General features: G+C 49.0%; 1 protein-coding gene across 38 annotated transcripts; it reads right to left on the reverse strand.

The window, feature by feature from the left end:
• Positions 1 to 12: 12 nt before the first annotated feature.
• MBD1 (methyl-CpG binding domain protein 1) lies at positions 13 to 13,435 on the reverse strand. 38 transcript variants are annotated; one of them, XR_008998347.1, is made up of 18 exons: positions 13,271 to 13,435; positions 11,813 to 11,947; positions 9,252 to 9,366; positions 8,989 to 9,155; positions 8,832 to 8,914; positions 8,616 to 8,656; positions 8,091 to 8,237; positions 7,867 to 7,995; positions 7,614 to 7,688; positions 7,369 to 7,485; positions 7,217 to 7,285; positions 6,452 to 6,619; positions 5,831 to 6,127; positions 5,605 to 5,742; positions 5,112 to 5,243; positions 4,965 to 5,026; positions 1,785 to 3,823; positions 13 to 287 (listed from the first exon to the last, which is right to left on the reverse strand). XR_008998347.1 is itself a non-coding variant. In XM_036918602.2 (17 exons), exons 2-17 carry the CDS (start codon positions 11,920 to 11,922, stop codon positions 215 to 217), a joined length of 1,926 nt encoding a protein of 641 aa, XP_036774497.2. In that variant the 5' UTR covers positions 11,923 to 11,947; positions 13,271 to 13,435; the 3' UTR covers positions 13 to 214. The 38 variants fall into 38 exon arrangements, 22 of the variants coding, with proteins under 22 accessions (XP_036774497.2, XP_057360152.1, XP_057360155.1 ...); XR_008998346.1 differs by having other exon boundaries at positions 5,831 to 6,130; positions 6,452 to 6,616; positions 13,271 to 13,434; XR_008998348.1 differs by having other exon boundaries at positions 5,605 to 5,697; positions 5,831 to 6,130; positions 13,271 to 13,434.
• Between the last annotated feature and the right edge of the window lie 1,520 nt (positions 13,436 to 14,955).

Raw genomic sequence — 14,955 nt, forward strand, 5'->3', positions numbered from 1 at the left:
AACTACTGTGTATACCACATTAAGGCCGCAATTTACTGTAAAGTAGCATTCCTTAATCATTTGTAATCCACCCACTTCGGGTTTTGTATGTGTTAAGTTTCTAGATTTGGATTCCATTTCCTGAATTGCTGGTTCAGCTTTTCAGCCACAAAATAATGTCTCTTTCTTCTCTTTTAATAATCTCTTTTAATAACTCTTATTTTGTTTTTTTCTCCTATAATGCTTCTTCTTTCAATTGCAGTTCGGCAAAATACTCATTTTCATTTACTGTTAAGAGTTTACGTAGCCTGAAACAAACAAAAGAGAAAGAAATTAGATGGTCGTCCCAGTTCCCTGGACAGTCCTGAGGGCCAGTTCCTTGATCTTCGAGTCCCAAGGGTGCCTGGCCTGCCGGTTGGTCGGGTGGAACCACCCCTCATACCACACCCCTTGGGAAGAAGGGAGGCAATGAGAAAGCCCTCAGTCAGGCTTGGGATTTGGGAAAAGCCTCTGAGATTCAGGAGCACCCGTCGGGGACCCCGGAGGTCGTACAGCCCGTAGGGTCCCGCTGAACTGTTTGACGACAGGGTAAACCGACCCCTGGCGACACCCGGCTGCCCTCGAACGTCCCAGCGCCGGTCCTGAGCTCGTCGTGCCTCGCCCTCACCCCTGGCGAGCCCCGTAATTTAACTGCGGCTCCATTTTGCCTGTTTTACCACTACACAAAGGAGAAAGTACGCTTTCCTCCCGTCCAGTCACGGACTGACGTCTCCGCCGGGCGGAGGCCACGCCCCAGGCCGCCCAGGCCAAAGGCGAAGTGCAGGGACTCGCAAGCCCAGTTGGATGACCGCGGTTTCGGCGCCCCCTGGCGGGCCTACTCGGAGTATTGGAGGGACGATGCCAGGACGCCAGCGCGGTGAACCCCCGCCTTCGGCCACCCCTCCCCACCCCGCCCCTTTCCGCCCCCCGACAGAGAAGTGATTTCGACTAAGGTCCTTGTCCAGAACCTGACCTTGATCTTGCCACCCACTTCCTCACTTTCTCGGAGACGGTCAACATTGTTACCACCATCAAGGCACTCCCGAAAGAAACACTAAGTATATGAATGAGTAATGGGACGATAAAAATCATTTTAAAATAACTTTAAAATAGAACAGCTTAGAGATAAAAACTATTTATATTATTTCCAATTCCTATTGTGTCCCAACAAGGCTCACACAAGGGCTGTCCTCCCGATAGTTCCTGAGTTCTCTATTTTCACCATTAAATTCCATGATAAAGTTGGAAATCCATTCACCATCTGTAATACATATTGATGTATTTAATAAAATTGCATGGACTATCTCTTTTCATTCCTGTATCCCAGTATTAAGTACAGTGCCTACCATGGGCCAGGTTCTCAATACTTGAATGAATGACACAAAAATAGCCGAGACCAGCAAGTTTTTTCTGGGTAGGCTTGTCAGAATTTCTGTACTTGCTGGGGTCACCATGAAATCCATGGTCTTCAGCTTTGCATTTTCAGCAACGTAGCTTTATCAAGTTATCCTCAGGTGAGTAGTGAGACCCTTGGGAGCTGATTCATGGCAGGGTGGCTTTGTTATGTGTCCCTTGACTAGGCTACGTTTCCCAGAACTCCCTTCCCCGTATGATTCCGGCTGGAATGGGCCACAAGAGACATTCTGCGTCATAACTGGAGGGCAGAAGTGAAGCAGCAGCACATTGTTTTTACACTTGGAAGATTGGTGCAGGGGCACCAGGCACTGTTGCAGGTCACACATGTTGTCACTTATCTGCTGGCTCACCTCGTTGGTGTGGGGCAGCAGTCAGGCCTGCAGCCAGGCCTGCAGCTGCTCCACCTTCCCCGGGATCTTCTCTAATTCCTGGGCCAGATGCATATTTAACTCTGTGATGAAGGGCACCAGCTTCTTCTGCAGGACACCCACATCATCGAAGTTGAAGGTGGTGAGAGACTGACATGGGTTCGAGGCCATCCTTGTGGGTTCCAGCTTGTGCTCTTGGGCGCCAACATATCCTCGGTCTCCCACACTTTATATCCATCTTCCCTTCCCGATTGCCTGCCCTGCAGACTTCAAGCTCCAGCATTAGATGCAAAGACAACAGCCTTACAGTGACTGTTTAACCAGCTCCCACAATTTCATTAAGTCAAATCCCTATAACAAATCCCTTAATACACACACACACACACACACACACACACATACACACATCTATACATATACATATACATATATATATATATATAATCTTATAGTGATGCTGCTTTTCTGATTGTACCCTGATACACATAGGAACCAGATCTTATCATGGATCAGAATGCCAATCAGTTTCACTTAGGACATCACAGAATACTTGGGTTGCGTAGATGGATCCTGGGGGGAGCAAAACAATATGAGAAAATTAACCAGTCTTGACTTTAACTGAAGTAGGTAGGACAGGGCGAAAGAAAAGACAGGGGAAGTGGCAGAGGGCTCTATTGAACTAATGGTTAGGAAGTGGCCAATCTACATATGAATTACCTAAAACTGCAGAGCTAGGACTAGCATAAGGCAAGGGAGGCACATAGGCTACAAGATTTAAGGAGGCACCTACTCAGTCCAGGCCCTATAAAGATAGCTAAGTAATGAATCACAAGTCTTAATCGTTTTAAGAAGAACTGGGATGTGAGGGCTGGGCCATGACCGGCCCTTTGGGAGGATCTGAAGCAAGAACTCAGACTTAGCAGACAGGGGCTGAGAGCAGAAACCAAGCACAAGGGTCATCAAGGGGCAGAGGACACAAGTTGTCAGCAAAGATGAGCTAGGCTAACAGCTTTACTTCTGCAGGCTACTTTGGCTGAGGAGGAGGGAGGGAGGGTAACAAGCAAAATGGACAGCAACCAGTAAAGAAGGATGCTCTTTAGGATTTGAGGAATCCTAACACAGGGCCAGAGGTCTGGGAAGAACCCACTCTCTGGATGCACAGGTGTTCTGATAAGGTGACCCCATCCACCCCATCCCCATCCTTGGGCCTCCCTAAACCATGCTATAGGCAGCAGTGTAAAGAATCGCTTAGAGTAATCCACCTTGTTTAAAAGGTCACTGGAAAATTCTATTACTATATTATTATACATTATTGAATACAAGATTACAGTTTACAATTTAGTGACTGATTAAAGAAAAGGTTTTTACAACTTGGGTTTGATTCTAAGCTCTGTCCATACTAGCCGTGTGACAATGGACAAGTTATTTAATGTCTTTAAGTCTGTTTTCCCATCTGTGAAAATGGGCAAAATCAATGTCTCCTATAAAAACTGTTTTGAGGATTAAATAGTCAATAGGAGGAACTCAATAAACAGCAGATCCTCATTTATTCACATTACATTTTCAACTGCTGTCTCCCTGAGAAAATGACTAGACACACTGCCAGGTCTCATCCAGAAGCCATTTAAAATCATTTATGAAGATGGCTTGTTTAGACTCTTCTGTTGGGGCTTTAAATACGTCCCCTCCCCCACCCCTAAAGTCCACACTTATCACACTCAAGCTCCTTGGGATTGGACCAGTTGGAGCAGATACACCACATTTCTATTCTTTCTCTTCCTTTTCTGCTTACTTCCTCTATAAGCTCAAAGTACTGATCAGAGTACTGCTTGTCTGGTTTGGTGGTAGGTTTTCCCAGTTCCTACTGACTCCTACATAAGCCTCTGGATCTATGGTCCAGCCTCTGAGTAGATCAGTGTTCTCTCATAAAGCCGGTCTGTAAATATCACCTTGAATCCTATAGTCTGCAGAAGCCTCCAGTCTACTGCTTTCTAGCTCCAGGTTTTTTAAGGTCCTTGGACCTAGAGAAGAGGGAGCAGGTCTATATGTTGAATGAGGTTCACTATGTGCAAAATGGAGCATCACAAAACAATTTCCTACTGTTCTGTGTCCCCCATCCACTTTCCCATAATTATCCCTTATCTCTCTCCTGTAATGTTCCATTACAAAAAACAAAGCACATCATTACCTTTTTAGTTAATATGTAATGATTTTACACATAGGAAAATTGTTGCCCCAGTTAGATGACATGTTCCCTGAAGGTAGGAATCCTGTGTCTCCAGAAGCCTTCCAGGCTCACTGTATTCAAACCACTGAATCTCTCACTGCAGTGTACCCAGTAGAGGCTCAATTAGTACCACTGTAATTGCCCAAACGCAAATGCAAGTTTCTGGCCTGCAGAAAACTAGTTTGTAGGAACAAAGGAATCCAGATGCTTAGGCTAATAGTTAATGTTGCCTATGCCTTAGGCTCTATGCAGAGCGCATCATCATTCTGCAGGAGATGGCATTTCTGTTCTCCTCCCAATATCTGAGTCCTTATGGGCACCTCTCCTTTGTCCTACTGCCAGACCTGCAGGGACAATTCTGTCCAAAAGCTGAAACTGTTAATAACCTCAAAAGGCTCAGGAAAAGCTCAAGAAACACACCCTAACCCGTTGCACAAAGGATAATGCAGGAGGCGCAGCACTAGCCCAGGATCACAGTTGTGTATAGTCCCAGATCATAGCGCTATCTCAGCACCGAGATTTCCTGCCCACCCACGACTTCCCAGCCCACCTGGTCATCTCCTGGAGATACCAAAGGCCTTCAAGACCCCAAATGATGCTTCTCTAAGTAAGAGTTTATGTCTGACTCCTGCTGGATTTTCTTAGAATAGGGATCAGGCATTCCTACCCTTTTTTTTTCAAACCTCAACACAGGACACCAAGTCCTTTCCCCTCCCCCCTGCACCCTACCCCCCACCTCATCCCAAGGAGAGAGGGGTCCTGACCTGCACCTCAGGAGAAATCTCTAGGGTCCTATACACACCCCCTCATTGATCATGATGAGCGCAGTGGTGTGGGTCTTTACCTCCCACTGCACCACGCCAACTTGCTGGTTGTACTTTCAAAACTCTGACCAGCACCTACCCCATCCCCACCCCTCACTGTGCGGGGCCCACCTTGGCAACCAGACTGCTGTGTCCCGGAGGCGGGTTCCACCCAGGCTGAAAATCTCCGTGATCTGGAGAAGAATTAACATCATGCATCAACATGGCCTGTGGGGCTAAGCAGGGTCAGAGCAGGGTGAGGTGTCCCCCAGCACTGACCACAGGCGTGCCAGTCCCTCCTGCCTCCTCCTCTGGGGCTGAATCGGAGGCAGAGTCATCCTTGCTCTCTTCCTTGTCCTCCTCAGGGTCAGGTGGCTCTTGCTTCACAGGTGGCAGGCCTGGGTTTACTGCCTGGAAGAGGTGGGAAATGGGCAGCAGTCAGAAGGGATGGCTGGCCCAGAAAAGAGCCTCTATCAGCCAGCCTGTCACTGTGCTGACAAGTCCCACTTCTATCACATGTCAGCTCAGAAAAACCATCTCTCTGCCTATAAACCTTTCCTGTTCCTCATAGATTTCCATTTTTTCTGTTAGTTGGGCAAGTAAACCCTGCTGCAAGCAAGGCAGGTAAATCTAGTTGCCTGGGAGGTGAGGCATCTGACAGACAGGAAGCATAATTCTGTGGACAGGCTGCAATCAGCACACCTACTGTTCTGCTCAAGAACCACAGTCATGGCTCACCATCACTCATAGACCACCCATCGTTGACCCCCACCTTGCTGGGGCAGCCAGGCAGCAATACAGGAGAAGTCAGGCTGGCTGTGCCCGGTGTCCAGTCATCCTGGGCATCCGCCTTCTCTTGCTTCACCTGAGGTAAGGCCACAACCCAAGTCAGGCCAGGGCACTGCGCCTCCTGTGTGAAGGAGGATTGCAGCAGACTTGGTCCGAGCTTCTAGGCATGAGACTGGGTTGGGAGGGGCAGAATAAGATGGGGCCCTCACCTGCAGCAGGGCTTCTGTGGAAGCTGGGGCAGGGCCAGGCACCTGCACGGGACTGCTTGCACCTTCCCGTAAAAACACAAGGTCAGTGCCAGGTGGGGGCAGCACAAAGCCACTGTCTGTTTCCTGCTTCACTGGAGTCTGAGCATGGTCTGGCAGGACTGTGGGTGTGGCCAAGGGGGGCTTCAGGGTCTGGCCCAGACGGAGCTGATGAGTAGAGCCAGGTCTCTTTCGATGAGGGCAAGGTGGGGGTGGCCCTGCCCCTTCCTCAGACCCTGCCTGGACACTTGGCAGCAGCCGCTTCTGTGAGAAAAGACGGGGTTTTATGGCCACCTGGTGCCATGACCAACCACACTACACTGCCCTGATCAATGTGCCTACAAATCCCCCATTAGTCCTAGCAGAGAATCTACTTACATGTGAGGCCCTCATCACTGAGTCTGTCAGTCTCCTGTTAGCAATGCCAGTGCCACCCAAATTCTTCATTTACCCCAGTACAATGTCTGTTAATCTGTGGCCAAACCCAATGCCCTACCCACCCCATATCAGGACTGCCCACCACTTCCAGGCACTGGGAGGCTGGCCCAACTTATCCCACTCACATTCCCCTCCTGCCCCACTCACCATGGCAAACTGCAGGCACTGGCGCCAACGACACTTCTGGCGCTTCTGGTTGCTGCCCCCAAATTTGGGCTTGTCACAGCAGAAGTCGCAGTGGCCACAGTCCATCCGCCGTAGGCAGGCTGCACAGGCCCCACACTTGCGGTTCTGTCGGCGATTCGTGTAAGGCTGCTGGGCAACAGGGGGTATAGGGAGCGGTCACTGGAACTATTACAGTGCTCTTCCTTTGGCTCCTCCACTAGCCCCATTGCAGGGAACTGGCTGCATACCAGTCAGCCTGAATGCCCCCAGTCACACCTCAGTGTCTGCTAGTCCAACATCAGGCACTATCATTTTACCAGATGTATACCATTAGGATATCATTAGGATTGTAGCTGCTCCAACATAGTATCCACCACCCTATCTGCTAGTCTCCCACTAGCTACCAAGACAATGTCTTTGACCCCCACCTCTAGCAGGATTTTGCTAATCTTCTATTACCTCCCATCACTGCATCTATGTCTCCTTATTCTATGTGAACTACAGTCACTGTGCCAGCTTTTCCTCTATTAGCCCCACCAGAGTGTTCATTCATGTGACTTTAGGCACTTCCACTGCACCTGTTGATCCCATATTAGCCTTTCCCCCATTGTCTGCTCATCTCATACTAGTACTCATTACTGTGCCTTGCTGTTCCCCTATTAGGCCCATTGCAGAATTTATTTCTTTGGGGTCAACCAAGTGCTCTGGGACAGTCTATAATCATCCAGGTAGGGTAGGGCCACTCACTAGCTCGTCCTCGTCTACACAGTAATAGATGAACTCGGCAGGTGGCGAGGGGGCCAGGGCTCTGGGGTGCTGCAGAGGCAAATGGGGGTGGGGTCAGGGCAGGTACTGGTAAGGTTAGGGTTGTGCCTTCCCCCTGCCCACCAGGGACTCACCAGCTCTGGTGACTCTGGAGGCTGCGATGGAGGAATTGGAGGTGGGGGCTGGGTTTGGGGACGCTCCCTGGCAGTCATCTTGGTGTCACAGCCTCCCCTGTGGTGGCCACGTTTACCCTGGGAGACAGCCGAAAGGGTAGTTTATGCTTGGTGGCATCAGACAGACGCAGGCTCCCCCGTCACTCCCAGAGAGTGCAGAAAGCATGCATGAGACAGGCAGGCAGAGTGTGGGATAGGGCACTCACAGCGGGGGGAGCCACAGGTAGGGGAGGGTGTCGTTGACATCGCTGATGGTGGCGACGAAGCCGGTGGGCAAGGTGCTGGCAGACAGGGCAGGTACGTAGGCCAGGAAGGTGAGCATGGTGTGGGGGAGAAAAAAAGACATGAGCTGGGCAAGGCCAGGTTGGGAGGAACCAGCAGCCACAGCAACTTTGACAGCAGAATGACCTCTGCCCCAGCCCTGGCTATGCCAGAACTGGCCCCTTCAGCCTGACTCACCCTTAGGCAGCGCCGCTGGATACACTTCCACTGGCGCCTGAGACCAGGGCGTGGAGGGCGAAGGCAGACTCGGCAACGGCCACAGTCCTCTCGGGTCTGACAGCCCCGGCATACTCCACACCCTCGGCTCTGTTGGGGAGCCGGAGGTGTGACGCATGGAGACAGGGCTAGGAGGATTAGGGGGCCAGAGTGAGCCTTGGGACCACCCCACCTGCCTGACTCACCCTTTCCACAATCCGGAGGCACCGTCTCCTCTCACACTTGCAGAACAGCCCCGAGGCCACATCATGGGGCAGCTGCAGAAGGCAGGTGGAACAGGCTCCGCAGTCCGCAGTTACCAGGCAGGCTGTACACTCCCCGCAGCCCACACGCTGCCAGGAGTGAATGGGGCAAGATGAGATCCAGGCAGAGTGGCTCCAGGAGTACTGCCACTCACACGTCTGCTGACCCCACATTAGTCCCCATCACTACGTCTGTTAGTCCCTCATTTGCCTCATCAATATATCTGATAATTATTGATTAGCCACCATCGCTGAGGCCATCACAAATGTCTACTAGCCCCCGTTAACCTCACCACTGTATCTCCTGATACCCCATTAACTCCCATTACTGTCTGCTGACCACAGCTGGCTCCCTACAAGACGACTGACACCCTATGGATCCATCACTATTTCTTTAGACCTTCCACCAGACCCCACCACATCCTGTTCCCACCGCACACTTATGTGGAGGAGGCAGGTCATGCTTACCTTAAACATCCTCTGCTCCCGGTTGAAAGCAATTCGCTGTGCTGCGAGGAGGGAGAGAGAGAAAAAGAGAAGTGGAAAGAGAGCATCAGATACTGGACCTCATTCACTGCCTCTGCCCTGACATCCACCATTCAGCCTTCAGCCAAACACTAGTGTCCTAGCCTGACTCCAGGCCTGCTCCAGCAACTATCTCCCAGTGCCCCACAGGCCACTGACCTCGGCAGTCCTTGCAGAGTGTCTTGAGCCGCTGCCTTTGGGTACCATCCCCTGAGAAGCTGATTCCACAATTTTCACAGCACCTGTGATGGGAAACATGGGTGTGGGGCCCTGAGTGCTCCCCCAACCACTTGGCTTACTTTAGGACAATACTCACCCAGGCGCAGGGAGTGAAGCTGGGGCTGTGTCAGCATCAGCCTTGGTTTCATCCTTTGGGGCCTCCTTCCTGATCTCATCCCTCGGGGATCCAACCTGACGTTTCCGAGACTTGGCTGGCCTTGAAGCCTTCTTACGCTTCTTGCTGGGGATGGCCAAGGAACTGGTCTGAAGATGAGAGTAATGGCAGGAAGAATATAGGTCAGTGGGTGGGGGTTAGGTGGCTCAGCTATCCCTGCCTGGGTACCCCATACTGTGTAGTACCTTGGGAGCTGGATAGCACAAGATGCCTTGTTTGAAGTCGAAGAGGGTGAGGTCGCACGCAGGGCCGAGGTATCGGGTCAGTTCAACTTTGCTTCGGATCCTATCTCCTGTGGGGCTGAGGGTGGGCCAGGATGGGTTGGTACCCAGGTGGAACCACTGCCACTCCACCCACAGAATCCACCTACTGGGCTGGTGACCAGGCCTGCAGGGCTGGGGAGATACAGGAGGCACCCTGGGACTGGCCTGTGAGCCCTGATCAGGCCTTAGCCCAACTAACCCTGAGTTGTAAGAATATAAGAGGTGTATAAATAGCAGCACGCATGCAAACATTAGTAAATAATCCAAACATAAAGGGATATGCACATATTTATATGTTACTAGTGATATTCCATAGAAATGAAAATAAGCACAAATAGAAACAAATACATTAAATAATACATAAATGTGTTACCATTACATACTAAATACACAAAAAAGAAAACTTATATAAGAACCAAACATTTAAAAATGTACATATATACATACAAACATGTACAAATATGTGCGTAAATTAGCAAATGCAACTACATATAAAATAAAAGTAACTAATGTTGGAAGACAATGCTCCACAGATCTCTTGCAATTCTGCATGTCTTGCAAGAGGCATACTGATTGTTCTTTGTTATAAACTATCTTTTCAAGGATGTTTGTACAGCCAACAGCCTTGGAAGATAAAAGATAGGGTTTCCTTCCAGAGCAAAAGGAAGGCATCCTTACTGTCCTAACATAAAAGATTGGATTCCTTAAGCTCTGGGTTCCTTTCCTACAACACAACCAAGAGCATATGAGGGTACTAGTTTACCCTCTTCACATCACCCTGCGGGAATTGCCACAGGGAGAGCTGGCACAAAAATGACATTCTCCATACTGCTACTGCTGTGAGTAATAAACCGTCTTTCATCTCTGACCCAAGAGTCTCATATCTCCTAACAACATCCTCACAACTGTGACATACTCACTTGTTATCTTCCCTAATTAGGATAAAGTCTGATCTTTTAGAGTTCTTGATAATTACCCCTAGTAGTTTTAGAAGTTTTATACAAGTTGTAAATATGTAAGTGTACAACTAAACATAAATAAATGCATTGTATTTATAATTTTACTATATGCCTCCAGAAAAACAGCAAATTAGGAAAAGATAAATTCAGGAAGAGTGTAGAAAATGTAGTATCACTAATATACCCTATAACACCTTAAAGCTTTAAATGGAAGCTGTTTACAAACACATTTATACATTTAGAGTTGATTCTCGTTATTTGCAGTAGTTACTTTCTATAAAGTTACTCTGAACACTGAACTAATAAATACAGAACTACTGCTCCTAGTGAAACTACAGATTAGGTTCCTGAGAGCCTCTGGTCACGACATTTTTGTTAAATGATCAATATGCAACCTTGTTTTACAGGTGGTTCTCTTTAAAGATAACCTACTTAACATATTGTTCTTACAGGTAATTAAGTATATGGCCTTTGAATGGTTCAAAGCCAGGAGCTTTGGAGGCCATCTGTGTATAGGTTCCTTTGTCAATGTCCTTGTAAAGATAAGCCAGTCTCATCAACATTGAAAACCCACTCTTCTATGTAGCTTTTTTCCCATATAACACTTAGAAAATACTTTACGATCCCTTGGAAGACTCTTTATCTGAATGACCTGCCTTGTATGCAAATTTAACATTTTTCACAATATAACACCTTTTGAAATGTGTGAGCCAGCCAGCACTAGTTGAGATAAGCTTAACTTTTTCCTAACTTTGGGTAATACAACCATCAATGTCCTTGGCTTTCAGCCTCACAAGCTGTCCACTACACTTTATTGGTCATCATTTCACGAACCCACAAATTTAGTCATTTTTCTACCCTTTTCTTAGTTTCCTCACATACTATAGATGTTACTTTAGTACTTTTCAGGGCAGCCTCATGTACAAATTGGCAAATTTCCTCTTATTTTTCTAGATGTACTGCACTTTTGATTCATTAGCATTGAAATTACAACCAACTACAATGCAACTCACACCTGAACAAAGCTTATTTAACATGTATTTGCTCCATATGGCACACCACAGACTTCTTGCACTTATAATGCTAGACAGCACTTCAGCACAATGCTTGGAGGCCACTGTAAATACCAAAATCACCAATAGAAAGTACAAAAATGTGAAAAACATCTGCAAAAAATACAAAAAAAAACACCAAACACTAAGTAGACTGCTAAAAGGACACTATTTATAATACAAGAACTGAAATAAGAAGGTCTCATTCAACCTCAGGTGGAATGGGTGTATTAGGTGACTTACACTTTTTGCAGCTCTGTATATGTCCACAACTGACAATGAAAGCACAGTGAGTAATGACTTTGGTAGCACAAATTTTAGTGAGTAGGTGAATTTGCAAATATGGAATCTATAATGAAGGTCAACTGTATCTGCATTTTAACCCCACCCACAAATTTAACCACACCCCGATTTCACCCTGCCTAACTCGGCTTAACCCTATCCCTGACTCTATCCATAAACCACGCAATACCTTTGGTAATAGGTATCTGAGCGTCCGCAGGTGGCTCCTGACTTTCGAAAGACCTCACGACGCTTCCAGCCTGGGCCCAGGGCTGGGCAGTCCAGCCAGTCCTCAGCCATGGGGGCCACAGGAAGGAACAGCAGCCTGCCACAGGGAAGAAACAATGGGGGAAACTGAAGCTCTAGGAGTCGGCATGTGCTCCAGGCCACCCAAACTACTGTTATCTATTAATGCTCATCCAAGACCTGGGACCAGCTACAGGCAACTGGCAGATATAAGGAAGAGAAAAACCCCCATTCCCACCCCACTCTTCCTTGTCCAGGGCCTAGAGTCTTGTAATTCCTCCTCTTTGACCTGGTAGCCCCATCCTCAACCCAAGAATTCTCATGTCCTCGCTCTTCTATTCTTCTATTCTTCTGCACCTCAGGAGGGGAGGAGACACTCTGTCTTTGACCTGTTGGCTCCTTTCCTCCCCTGTCACTCTGAGACCTCTATACTCCCCAGCCTCAGCTGGAGAGGCCTCATTCTTCCCATCAGCCCAAGAGGCCCCCATTCCACTCATCCTCAGACCAAGATCCCTGTATTCTACCTCAGAGTTCTGACCTCCCATTCACTCCCTTCCTTGACCCAGGAGTCCCCCCAATTTCTTTCAGTCGTCCAACTTTTTCATTCCTACCTTGTCTGATGTCCTCGGACCCTACTACCTCAGTGTTACTGCCTCCATTTTCTGTGTCCTCTTCCCAAAGAACCCTCAACTCTTCATATCCTTGACCTGAACAGCCCCTCATTCATTCTATTCCTCAATCTGAAAGCCTCCTTCCCCTGTTTTCCCTGTCAGTGTTCTGAGCCATAATTCCTCACCAACCTCAGCCTCCAAACTCCCCCATTCCTCTCCTCTGCAGCTTAAAAGTTCCCTCACTACTTTCCTTCAGCACCCTCATCTTGCATTCCTCTATGCAGTCTGAGATCCTGATTTTTCCCCTCAGCATTCTGAACCCCCCATTCCTCTCCGTTCTCGTCCCAGTATCATGCCATACTTAACACCGTTCTGACATCCCTATTTCTCCTCCTCCATGTGAGTTCCCCACCCCTCCCTTCCAGCACCCCAACGCCCCCATTTCTCCCCGTCGTTAGCCTGAAGGCCCTCATGTCTTCCCCTTGGCCTTCCGAACCCCCGTTACTCTCTCTCTAGCCTAAGATGTCTCCGTTCGGCGTTGGAACCTTCCCCTATTCCTCTCCGTCCACGTCCAGGATCCCGACACTTCCACCTGTCAGAGTTCTGAGCCCCATTCCTCTCCGCCCTTCGCCTAAACCTCCCCATTCCTCTCCTTCAATATTCCCAAGCCGCCATTCCTCCCACTCATCGGCCTGAGGGCCCTTCATTCCTCTCCGTCAGCGTTCGGAGCCTCAATTCTTCCCCATAGTCCGTCTAAGCGCACTTCACTTCCACCCCCAAGACTGTCTCACCAGCTCGGCACAGGGCCGGTGGCTTCCGCTGCTCTAAATCCGCGGACCCATGGCTGGGGTCCCGCCTGTGACTCCCGCCTTTCCCTGCTCTTCTTCCTCCTCCGCAACCGCTCCTCCGAAGCTAGAGCTGTCGCCGCCGCGGCCGTTCGTTACTCCCGGAATCGGAAATCCGCTGCCCGCCTCTCGGGCCCCGCCCCCGGCGAGAGACGCCTGCGCGCTAAAACCCCACCGGCGCCTGCCCTTAGTGGGGAGGACCCCGCGCCTGCGTGCTGAGTACCGCAGCTACCCGCCCCCCTTGTTGAGAACCAGCGCTTGCGCGCTGACATCCAACTTCGGCTCACGCTCAACCGGAGACCTGCAGCGCCAGAGCTCCTCGCTTCGCCAATCGACGCGTTCTCCCTACTCCGCCCACCTCGTTTGCGCCGGCACTCTCAAATCCCAGACTAAGGGGCTGTAGAGGGTTGGGGTTGGTCCTGTACTATGTTCTTGACGGTCTCCTCAAGGAGTAGCGGGGAGGGAAGGCTGGAGTTGTGCCGGAGCACTCTTGTCCTACTTCTTGTCCAAATCCCGACTGTGCTCTGCTGTTCTACCGAATATCTCCAGAGCTATTACGTCCCGCTCTCCGTCTTGCTGAACAGTGGCAGGAGCGCACGTAGACAAGTCATGCCGCGCGCTGGCCCAGCTCCTTCCGCGGGAACTTCTGAAAAGGCCGTGGGGGCCTAGTGGACCCGACATTGAGGGAAGGCGGGTTGGGGTTTCCCGGTACTAACTCAGTGGGCTCCTGTCCCAAAAGAGGGGCTTGTGAGGAGAGGGGGGCCTTATGTCCAACACTGAATACATCTTTCCAGCTCTGGAGATTAATGCTCACACAGGAGTGGTGTATCAGCCATATGCTGAGTGCGGGTTGTATGCCCAGTCTCAAAATATGAGGCTGAGAATGTAAATTATTGGGCTTTCTGTCGAGTTAAAGGCAGGGATGTGGGACAAGCGTCAGCTGACTATAAAATATTTTTTGACCTATGAACAAAAGCCTAGTTTGTTAACATGATCTTTAATGTTTTTCCTTCTTCCTGTCATATTAACCAATTAATGTTATATCCAGGATAAAGAACAGATCTCTGGAGTGTCAACTTTGATTGAATAAAGGTCACCAAGACAGTAATCAACATGGTCACCTGGACTACTAATACTAAACTTCAAATATTAATGTATATAAATATATAAACTTCAAATATATAAATGAATATAAATCTTGCCTTATACTGACCTGTACTCAAAAGACCCTATAAAAAAAACCTTAAAACCTTTAAACACACCTCTCCTCTGAGATTGCCTGCACTCCTGAGTATGTACTTTTCACTTTAAATAAAACCTTGCTGCTTGGCTTATTGCCCTTTGTCTCTGAATTCTCTATTACAGCAAAGACAGGAACCTGGCCCTTAAATCAGGCTCAGGAGAACTCCAACATCACCCTCAGCAGGTCATATCCACACAGCCCAAGGAGGGGGATGGTGGTGGCAGTGGTGAGGAGGCACTACAGACCACACAGCAGGAGCCAATTGTTAAATCAAAACCCATGCATGTACTACAGCCACTGCTGGATACAGATGTGCCACAGCTTCTTATCTACCTCAGGAGTTTTGGAATGCAGTTGCAACTGGATGAAGTTTGGAGACCATTAGTAG

This window comes from Manis pentadactyla, chromosome 6 (assembly GCF_030020395.1).
Source record: "Manis pentadactyla isolate mManPen7 chromosome 6, mManPen7.hap1, whole genome shotgun sequence".
Lineage (NCBI taxonomy): Eukaryota > Metazoa > Chordata > Mammalia > Pholidota > Manidae > Manis > Manis pentadactyla.